Here is a 10,623-nt window from a genome sequence, read left to right on the forward strand (position 1 = left end):
ACCTTCACCACCACAAGACCCACGGGCTTCCCAAACAAACGCGCTATCTTCTGGCCAAAGCGCGGAGGACCCACCCACTTCCGCACTGCTGACCACGCCCCAGGGACACGCCTTAGCCTCAGCCAATGGTCAGCTTCCCTGGGAACGTTACCTTCGGCTAATCAGAGACGGCGAGCGAAGTCCTCGCGAGAGGTGAGGTTGAAGCTGCCTTCGCCATCTTGAAGATGGGAGACGGGCGACAGCTGTGGTCTTTCTGCTAAAGCAAACACCACCACGGACAGAGCAATCACCTTCCCCCGCCCCCCCACGGTGAGGTAATCGTCCCCGTAACTGCAGACCAAAGCCACGGAAAAGCGGCGAGCGTGTCAAAGCCAAGCGCAGCGACACCGACCGCCCCTTCACCTGCCTCCCAGGCAGAAGGGAAGTGTGGAGGGCCAGAAGGATGGTGCAGTCCTGTTCCGCCTACGGCTGCAAGAACCGGTACGATAAGGACAAGCCCGTCTCCTTCCACAAGTAGGTAACTGGCGGCGCTCCGCGGCCGGGGCGAGGGGCGCGCGGGCGGGCGGAGGCGGAGCCCGGCGCGTGTCCGCGCGAGACCTGGGGAAGGCGGGGCGGCCGGCGGGCTCGGGCCGCGGACGGGGCCAGGCGGCGGGGGCGGGGACCCATGGCTACGCGTCCTCTGCGCGCGGCGCCTCCGTTGGCTGGGCTCGGCTGAGGCTGCGGCCGCGCTTTCCCTCCCTTGCACGGTTTCCGGCGTGCGAGCGACGCCTAGAGGCCTCTCGCAGCCCTCCGGATTTCGTCTCGAGCCGCGGAGCTGTGGAAGTGATCCCCAGGGATGAACTAGGAATAGAAACAATTTAGGATGAAGACGGTTTTCAGACCTTGCTCCTGTTGCTAGAAGGAGGCGCGACAACTCAGTGTCCACATCTGACCATGATGCCAGGGAGGATGTTTAGACCTAGTTTCAAAGAACCAGCTTTTAAGGATCTCTTGAGTTCTAGAGGAAGCTCTTGGTACTGCCTGGATGAACACCAGTCCTTCCACACACAATAATAATGAAGACGATAAGACACACACTTTATTCAGTTGCCATAGTAAAGGTTAGTGGGAGCTAATGCCAGCCTTTCCCACAGCTATCGGTGCTAGTTCATGCAGTAGATACCGCAAACAAGAATCCCAGGGTGAAAAAAATACACTCTTGGAAGTAGAGGAGCTGAACAGTTAACGTTACTGATGGTAGTTGTTAGCAATGATAACGGCCCACAAAATGTGACATTTTTAAGTAGCCAATTTCGTTGTTACAAATTTTATGTTTTTGAAAGAATTCTGTCTGTATGCGGATGATAGCTGAGAAATCAGATCCACTGGTAAATTATGTAAACCAAAACAAAACAACTACAGAAGCAAATTTCAAAATGTGATTTCGGTTTTTTTTTTTTTTTTGAGGGGGCTACTGTTTGTGTTTATTAAGCGATGCTTGGTAGAAAGTGAGGTTAATGGGCTGGCTGATGGTTTGCTCTCTCTAGGAAGTGTTGGGGGCTGGGCTGGTGCTATGTATTTTAATGCTAATTACTGGCCCATCAAGATCTGGTTCTTGCTGGGACAAGCAAGGGCCTTCCTCCACCTCATTTAAAGTTGATTGGTTAATAAAAAAAAATGCTGAAGCTTGGGATTTGGCAGAAGAGAAAGGGGTGGAGTTTTGAGGCCAGATGTTGGGACTAGGGAAGGTGAAGAAGAGGGGGAGAATGAACTGATTATAGAGAAGATAGTGAAAGTACCTGGGACCTTGGGTGGGAGCAAGATAAACTGATAGTGGGACAATAGATTAGTTACTGTGTTCACCTCTGTGCTTAAATTGAATTAGTCCTAGTTTCAGTGTGCGGTTATTTGGCGAAATTATTGATGAATGAATAAATAAGGTTTTACTAAATATAACAATATTAAATATTAATATTAACAGAAGAGTGTAGAATATATCCTAATGCTACTTCCTGGCTGATTGAAATTCATGCATCCTTAAAGTGTAGGAATAGATCAGGAAATGGGTCAGGAGTGTGCATTCCGCTGGCCACCTCCCTTCCCCGTGCTTCTATTAAGATGTCAGGGGGACTTTTAAAATATGGAGACTAGTTAAAGGTGCTGGATATTGAAAAATAAAACAAAAGAAGGGCTAATGTGCATCTTCTTCTTCTTCTTTTTTATTATCTAAAAGAACAGTAAATGGCAAAGACCTTGACAGAGTTCAGAACGTATGCGTCCAGGCTAGGAGACTAGACACTAAGATTTATAAGAAGTTGCCACTGTGGTTTGTACTTCTTTCTAGGAATACTTTTCCCCCTAACTTGTATATAGTGGCAGTGGGGAACGCCTGCTACGCAGAGAGTGAAGCACTAACGTGAAGATTGGTTAGGTCTTCATGAACGAAGCATGGTCAGAGTCCGGTACACCTGATGGTGTGGTGCAGTGGTTATTGCCTCCGGTACACCTGATGGTGTGGTGCAGTGGTTATTGCCTCCGGTACACCTGATGGTGTGGTGCAGTGGTTATGGAACATAGATTGAAACATTCTTCTTCAGCCTTTTCTAATCCCTCCAGTGTACCACAAAGTCTTTGATAAAGAAAAACACAGTGACAATATATATATATATATAAAGATTACAGACATATGTACAATTTTGTGTTTCTGTAAAACACAAAAGTGCTAGAAAAATGAGTAGAATTGTATTGCACATGCTATTTTACCCGAACTGCCAAGTGTCTACAGTATGAAAAGAGCTAATCTGCAGTTGGATTCTCCTTAGCATGGCGTAAGGTGGTTCTTTAATGAGCAGGAGAGTGTGGGCACTTTTTTTTTTTTTTTAATACAGTGAAGTAATGAGTTGTATCTTCCCAGGTTTCCTCTGACTCGCCCCAGTCTCTGTAGACAGTGGGAGGCAGCTGTTAGAAGAAAGAACTTCAAGCCCACCAAGTACAGCAGCATCTGCTCCGAGCACTTCACCCCGGACTGCTTTAAGAGAGAGTGCAACAACAAGCTGCTCAAAGAGAACGCTGTGCCCACAATATTCCTTTGTACTGAGCCACATGACAAGGTAAACCTGGTTTTTAAATGATGGGTTCTTGCCTCCCCTCCCATCCCTTTCATGAGAGAGGGTCTTAAACAGCCCAGGCTGCCCTGAGCTTGCTATATAGCTAAGGCTGAGTTGGGGTTCCTGAGCCTCCTGCCTCTGCCTTCCAGATCCTAGGGTATCAGCACTGGTTGTGTGCTGTTTTAATTTGTGGGACTAGTATGTTCATGGTGGAAATTTTGGGAAAACCAGGGAAGGGTTAAGAAAATCCATCATTTGACAGTAACCACTTGTTGGGACTTAGTGGATAAGAGTTTGTATTGCAACCAGGTGTGGTGGAGCACTTGGGAGCACTCAGGTGGAGCTGTTGAGTACGAGGCCATCCTGGTCTACAGAGTGAGTTCCAGGACAGCCAGGGCTACACAGAGAAACCATATCTAAAAAAAAAAAAAAAGAGTGTGTATTGCTCTTGCAGACGACCTGAATTCTATTCCTAACACATCAGGTAGGTCCCAGTTCTGTAACTCTAGTTCTGGTCACCTCACTGTCCCCACCCCACCTCCAAGACAGACACAGACACACATACGCCCATGATTAAAAATAAAATTTTAAAATAATGAAATACACTTTTTAAAAACATGGAATTCTATGTATTAAATATCTCACATTAAATAGCTCAGGCTAATTTTGTAAGTTAAAGATAGTTCTATGTTTTCATTTATATGTTGATAAGTATTGTTGACTGTTTATTTTCAAGTTATTTTTCTTGTTTTAGGTGTTTAGTATTTACTGCTATCTAAGTCACCTTTTCTGTTTCACAAATCTCACTTTAATATCAAATAGAAATGTTGAATTAGGACTGAAAATGCCCTGCATGGTGGTACACAGGTTTGAGGCTAGTTTGGTAAACATTATACTTTTCTAGGCCAACCTGGATGATACCGTGAGGACCCCTCCCCTAATACCCAAACCCAAAAGCGAACAAAAATCACCTCAAACTGATGCCAGGCATGGCTGTATATTGCTTGTAATCCTAGTCCTTGGGAGGTAAAGGTAGGAGGAGCACAAGTGTTGGACCAGCCTACCTAGGCTGCGTAGCAAGACCCTGTTTTTTTAAAATCTACAAACAAGTCAAAACCTAGTGCTGAAATTGTTAGGCCTGGAAGATGTGGTTTTAGTCAGAGAGAGCTTTGCCTTAAAGTCCTGGTGCCATGGGAGGACTGCAAAACCCACCCTCAAGATATGTTTTCTCATATTGGAATTTTTCTGTACCATCAAGTGACAAAAAAGTCTAATGCTGAAACTACAGGTGTTTTGGCTGTCTGTCACTAAGCTCATGTGCGTGTACATTGCTGTTTTAGAAGGAAGATCTGGAGTCCCAAGAACAGCTTCCCTCTCCTCCTTCACCCCCTGCGTCCCAGGTCGATGCTGCCATTGGCCTGCTGATGCCCCCTCTCCAGACCCCCGACAACCTCTCAGTGTTCTGCGACCACAATTACACTGTGGAGGATACAATGCACCAGAGGAAGAGGATCCTGCAGCTGGAGCAGCAGGTTGAAAAGCTCAGGAAGAAGCTCAAGACCGCGCAGCAGCGGTGCCGAAGGCAGGAGAGACAGCTGGAAAAGCTGAAGGAGGTTGTGCACTTTCAAAGAGAGAAAGACGACGCGTCAGAAAGGGGCTATGTGATTCTGCCACATGACTACTTCGAAATTGTTGAAGTACCAGCATGAAAAAGATGTAATTGTGGCACAAGACTGCATACCCCCTGTTAGCCTGCATACAGGAGTTCATTTGAACAGCTAGCACTAATTACTTGTATAAAAAGAAACAATATTTTTTTAAAATAAATTAGATATATACTGTAAAATTGTAATTTTTTTGTTTGTAACTTCAGAGTTTTTACATTTTAACAAAATATTAAAAAAAAAAAAATCTTTAGACTGCCAATATAATGTGTATTGGTTTCAAGGTGGACTGTTTTTCATTTGAGTATTTATAGAAATAATGTAAAAACAAAGAGTAAAGAGGATAATGGTGCAGAAAAGATGATTTAAGTTTAAAAATTAGCATTAAAGGCCTTTATTGAGATAACTTATTATAATTTAAATCAGAAGTTGAGCTCATAGGACACAGCCTCTCGGCATAAAGAGAGGTATGTACACATTTGTATTTATAGTCAGAGCTTCAGTTGTTTTTCTCAATCATTTGTCAAACATGAACTGTCAAGTTAATATTTGAGGGAAATAATATTTTGCTGTCTTCAAGTCAATCCAAGTTAATAGAGTAGATTTTTACAAGTAGGTCTGTATAATCCCTAGCTTTATAAAATTGGAAATGTGAATATTGGGCACTGGGCTGGCGAGATGGCTCGGAGGGTGAAGATGCCTGTCATATAAGCCCGGCGACCTGAGTTTAACCCCTGGGACCCAGGGAAAGGTAGAAGGAGAGAGCCAGCTCCTCGGTGTTGTCTTCGGTCCCCTACATGTGCAGTAGTGTGTGTGCACACTTTTTAAAACGATGAAAATTGGAGTCTGGTTCCTGATAGGCTCTCATCACCCCCTAGCCAAAGGCACCTCATTCCACAGCTGTAGTTAAATCTGCATTCAGACCTCTGACAAATTATCTCAGTAGTTTCATTTGTATAACTGTTTGATTTTGGTCAAGATGTTGCATTAAAAACCATTTTTCACCCTTCAGTTAGAAATTATATCCAATTTACCTCAAGTGACTTAAGTTCAGAAGTAACGTGTTGTGTCTCGAGTGCTGAGACTTAAATATTGTGGTTTCTGTTCACACTGTGGATTGTGTTCTGACTGAGAAAGCTTATATATATTTGAAATGAAAATATGTTCTGAGTAGACAAATGGCTGATAAAAGACTTCTCTATTTAGGTTTAGGAGAACCATATTTTCTATTTCATAGTACACTGTAGCTGAGGAGTAGCAGACCTTTAAAGACAGTATTAAAGATATGCTATTCAACTATCTTGTGGCTCTGCCTTTTCTTTCTGACTGACTGCCATGCTGAGAAGAGATAGCACTTTTTTTTTTCTATTTTGTTTTTGAGATAGGGTTTCTCTGTGCAACCCTTGGCTGGCCTAGACTCACTTTGTAGACCAGGCTGGCTGAGAACTGACAGAAATCTGCCTGCCTCTGCTTCCCAAGAGCTGGGATTTAAGGCGTGGGCCACCAAGCCTAATGCCCTATTATTAATTTTTAAAATATTTTATATGGCTGGACAAAGTGTTCCTATTAGTAGTAGTCATAAGTTCTTAGAAGAACACTTACAGGGCCTGGAGAGATGATGGCTCAGCAGTTAAGAGCACTGGCTGCTCTTCCAGAGATCCTGAGTTCAATTCCCAGCATCCACATGGTGCCTCACAGCCATCTATAATGAGATCTGGTGCCCTCTTCTGGGCTGCAGGTGTACATGCAGACAGCATTCATATACATTAAATAGATCGTTAAAAACAAAACAAAACAAAAAAACCCAAACCACTTACAGGGCCGTGGTGACACACGCCTTTAATTCCAGCACTTGGGAGGCAGAGGCAGGTGGATCTCTGAGGCCAGTCTGATCTACAGAGCGAGTTCCAGCACAGCAGAGCTGCACAGAGAAACCCTGTCTATAAAAACCAAAGAAACAACAACAAAAGACCCAAACCACTTATGGAACACTTAACAGTTAAAACTCTGAAGCCCTATTCCCAGCAACCGCATGGCGCTCACAGTCTCCTGTAACTGGGTCCTGTAGATCAGATGCCCTTTTCTGGCCTCAGAGCAGGTTGATCTCAAACTCAGAGATCTGCCTGCCTCTGCCTCCAAGTGCTGGGATTAGAGACATTTGCAATTATGCCTTCATGTCTTAACCAAGCCTCTTTGTTTTTGAGACACAGTTTGGCTTTGTATTTCTGGCTGGCTTTGAATTATGGACCCAGGGCTGTCATTGGACTCTTAGCCATCCTGTCACAACCCCGCAAATCCTGGGGCTACTATTGGGGTGATGTTTTTGTGCACTATATAAAGATTGTCTTCGTGTTATTCAAATGCTGATTTCTGTACCTGCAGAGAGCTGACTACAGACAAGCAGGACTTTCGGATTGGTATGTTGTTTTAAATAACTAAATCCCAATCATTTGATTTTATCGGCAGAGAAAGCATCCAGCTGATCTTCCTGCTCAGCTGACATCCCAGAAGGAAAAAGCAAAAAAGCCCAAAGCCCTTACTTAAGATTTTCGCCATACTGTCTTAAATACTCCTCAACCCTCCTTTTGTTTAATCCCTGCCAGCTGATTTGCTCCGCCTCTTGATCTAGGATTAACTTTATTCACTCCTGTTCACAGAAAGCTTTTGAATTAAAGGTGTGTGCTAGGACTGAGCCACTCCACAATTCGAAGCAGGTTTTTACAGTTCACAATCTCGGGTTTGCAATGGGATCAAATAAATATCCTGCAACATTGTTATTCTTTGGCTGAATCTTATTTTGTAAACATTCCGCCAACACCTTCTGATTGGCTGAACTGCCAATTAGCAAAAGGCAGGAGAGGAAGGCAGAGGCGGAAAGAATCAGAGGCGGGAAAGATCTGTCGGCCAGACATGAAGTTGGAACGCCATGAACCAACAGTGACAGAATGTAGATTGATATAAATGGGTTAAGAGCTAGTTGAGGAACAAGCCTAAGATAAGGTCAAGCTTTCATAATAAGACTCTGTGTCATTATCTGGGGAGCACACCCCAACAGAGACACAAAGGACAGATGGCCAGGAGCCAGACAGGCTGCTGCAGGGGCCAGCTACAACAGCTGGGGTCAGCCTGTTTCTTCATGAGGCTGCATGTGCAGGCTCTGCTGGGTCGTGACGCCTGCTCCTCCTGCCTGCATCCCCAAGCCTGTTTTTCTCGACTGAAATAGAGTAAGTATTTCGTTCTGTTCTTGAAACTCCTGTGGGCCATGCCTGTTGTCTGCCTTGTTTCTGCCCCACCAAGCCCTGCGCGCTCCTGCTTTCCGATTACACTGATACCGGCTAAGGGAAAGGACTGGCGGGTGGTATTCCTTTCCAGGTTCATGTAGGTTGTGTTGTTTTCTGGGCTGTGTAGCCTTTCGATGACAGGTACTTAGGCCAAGACTGTATGTGATAAATTATAATGGCAGCCCTCTTTAAAAATGGAAATACGTTCCTGGCTTTACTGTGCTTGGCTCCTATCTAGATTGATGAATGTAATACGCACTTACAGATTATGTATTTAAGACAAAAGGAGTTAAAGGGAATATTAGCATTAACAGGGCTTCCCTGTTGAGTTTCGCTGGATGTCACTAACATCAATGTGATGAGCTTTTGCCATGCGTCTGCTTCATCTATGAAATTTGCTACAGCTGTTCATTCGATACCAAAAGCGGTTATGGTAGATGACTCCTTGTATTATGTAAAGACTGTCTTGAGTTTTCTATAGGGTTTACCCAAGAACATATAAAGCCCCGTAGTCTAGCAATGTGTACAACATAGGTAATGTAAATTCATTAACTTATCCTCTGTCTGTTGTTTGGATTCAGCTTCCTTTTATTGAAGTTAACATTTTTATTAAAGTTATGCACAGTACTATCGTCTAAGCCAAACAGCTGCCATCTACATAAGTCTTCATAAGACTAGCTGTGTCAGCTGGGCACAGTGGCACGCACCTGAGTATTAATTAGTGGACAAGTTAAATAGACTAACTCTGATCCCCACTTTTGGAATGCTAGATGTTAGAATTTGGGCAAGGGAGAAATGGCAGCTATTGGGCTCAGCAAAGAAGACAAGGCCTGGATGTTTTCATTTATGGTCCCCTGCTGCCCTCTGCTGGCTTTTGATGGAACTACCCAGGAACACAGCTCTGCTGGAGAAAAGGGAAGCATTTGCTGGAATTCTGCTGCACTGTCAAGGTCACCTGCTCCGCACATGTGCACACAATTTTGATTAATGACTCACAAGAGTTTTCACTAGGGCATATAGTGACCACATTAAAACTTGCTTACAATTAGAAAAATAAAAGAAAAACACACTTGTTATAATTTTCACAAATGACATTTTGGGGGCTGGAGAAATGGCTCAGAGGTTGAGCACACTGGCTGTTCTTCCAAAGGTCCTGAGTTCAATTCCCAACAACCACATGGTGGCTCATAACCATCTATAATGAGATCTGGTGCCTTCTTCTGGTGTGCTGGCTCACATGTGGGCAGAATCCTGTATAAATAATAAATAAATCTTATTTTTAAAAGACATTTTGTACGACCCAAGAATATAAGAATTAAGATACAAGGTTTTTTTTTTGGTTCATTTGTTTGTTTGTTTTTGTTTCTTTCTTTTTTTTTTTTTTTTTTTTTTGGAGACAGGGTTTCTCTCTGTAGCCTTGGCTGTTCTGGACTCACTTTGTAGACCAGGCTGGCCTGGTGATCTGGCTGCCTCTGCCTCCAAGTGCTGGGATTAAAGGCATGCGCCACCACAGCCAGCCCAAGATACAAGTTTTGATTGCTTAAAACATAGTGGTTTGTTTATAATTTAATGTTTTCAGCTTTTAAATATTATGATTTCCTATGAAACACAACCCAGGAACTCTCCCATTTGGTTATACTACCTTTGAAAAATAATGATTTTCACTTTCATGAAAAATCAACTGCTTGGGCTGGAGAGATGGCTCAGAGGTTAAGAGCACTGATTACTCTTCCAGAGGTCCTGAGTTCAATCCCCAGCAACCACATGGTGACTCACAACCATCTATAATGTGATCTGATGCCTTCTTCTGGCCTGCAGGTGTATGTGCACCCAGTGCACTGTATACATTGTAAATGAATAAATAAATCTATCTTTAAAAAATATCAACTGCTCATGCCATTAGAAAATTTATTTTAGCCAGGTGTAGTGGCACATGCCTTTAATCCCAGCACTAGGGAGGCAGAGGCAGGCAGATTGCTGTGAGTTTGAAGCTACCCTGGTCTACAGAGCGAGTCTAGGACAGCCAAGGCTACACAGAGAAGCCCTGTCTCCAAACAAACAAACAAACAAACAAACAAAAGTTTTATTTTAGCTGGGCTTGCTTGGTGGCACACTTGAGGAGGCAAAGGCAGGCCGATCTCTGTGAGTTCGAGGCCAGCCTGGTCTACAAAGTGAGTCCAGGACAGCCAAGGCTGTACAAAGAAACCCTGTCTTAAAAAACAAAAACAAAAAAAGACATTTGGGGAGAAAATGCTCAAAGGAAGCCTAGGAGTGTTCCCTTTCATCAAGAAGTGTTCAGTAAACTCTAGAAGAACCACTATTTCCGCAAAGAAGTGCTAGAATTCCTAGTTTGTTTGCTTGCCATACAGGATGTGCATGCTATGGGCTCCTGCATCCTTCAGAAGGGGAGAGTGTGAGGGCTTTGCTTCCCTAATCCCATGTGGAGTGCCCAGGCCCCGTGATGCTGCCCTGGAGCAGACATCCAAAATGCACCCATGACACTTCTGTTTGGCAGAGGCCAGGTGTCTCTCCTTCGGTTGTTGGGCACAAGGCACAGTATTGACTCCCTTCCAGCTTTGCTGGGCTAGGGGA

General features: G+C 44.1%; 1 protein-coding gene across 1 annotated transcript; it reads left to right on the forward strand.

The window, feature by feature from the left end:
* The first annotated feature begins 308 nt into the window (after window positions 1–308).
* Thap1 (THAP domain containing 1) lies at window positions 309–6,142 on the forward strand. Its single transcript, XM_051169969.1, has 3 exons — window positions 309–513; window positions 2,894–3,089; window positions 4,427–6,142. The coding sequence occupies exons 1-3, from the start codon at window positions 443–445 to the stop codon at window positions 4,793–4,795; spliced, it is 636 nt and encodes a 211-aa protein (XP_051025926.1). The 5' UTR covers window positions 309–442; the 3' UTR covers window positions 4,796–6,142.
* The last annotated feature ends 4,481 nt before the right edge of the window (window positions 6,143–10,623 follow it).

Source organism: Acomys russatus, chromosome 27 (genome assembly GCF_903995435.1).
Source record: "Acomys russatus chromosome 27, mAcoRus1.1, whole genome shotgun sequence".
NCBI lineage: Eukaryota > Metazoa > Chordata > Mammalia > Rodentia > Muridae > Acomys > Acomys russatus.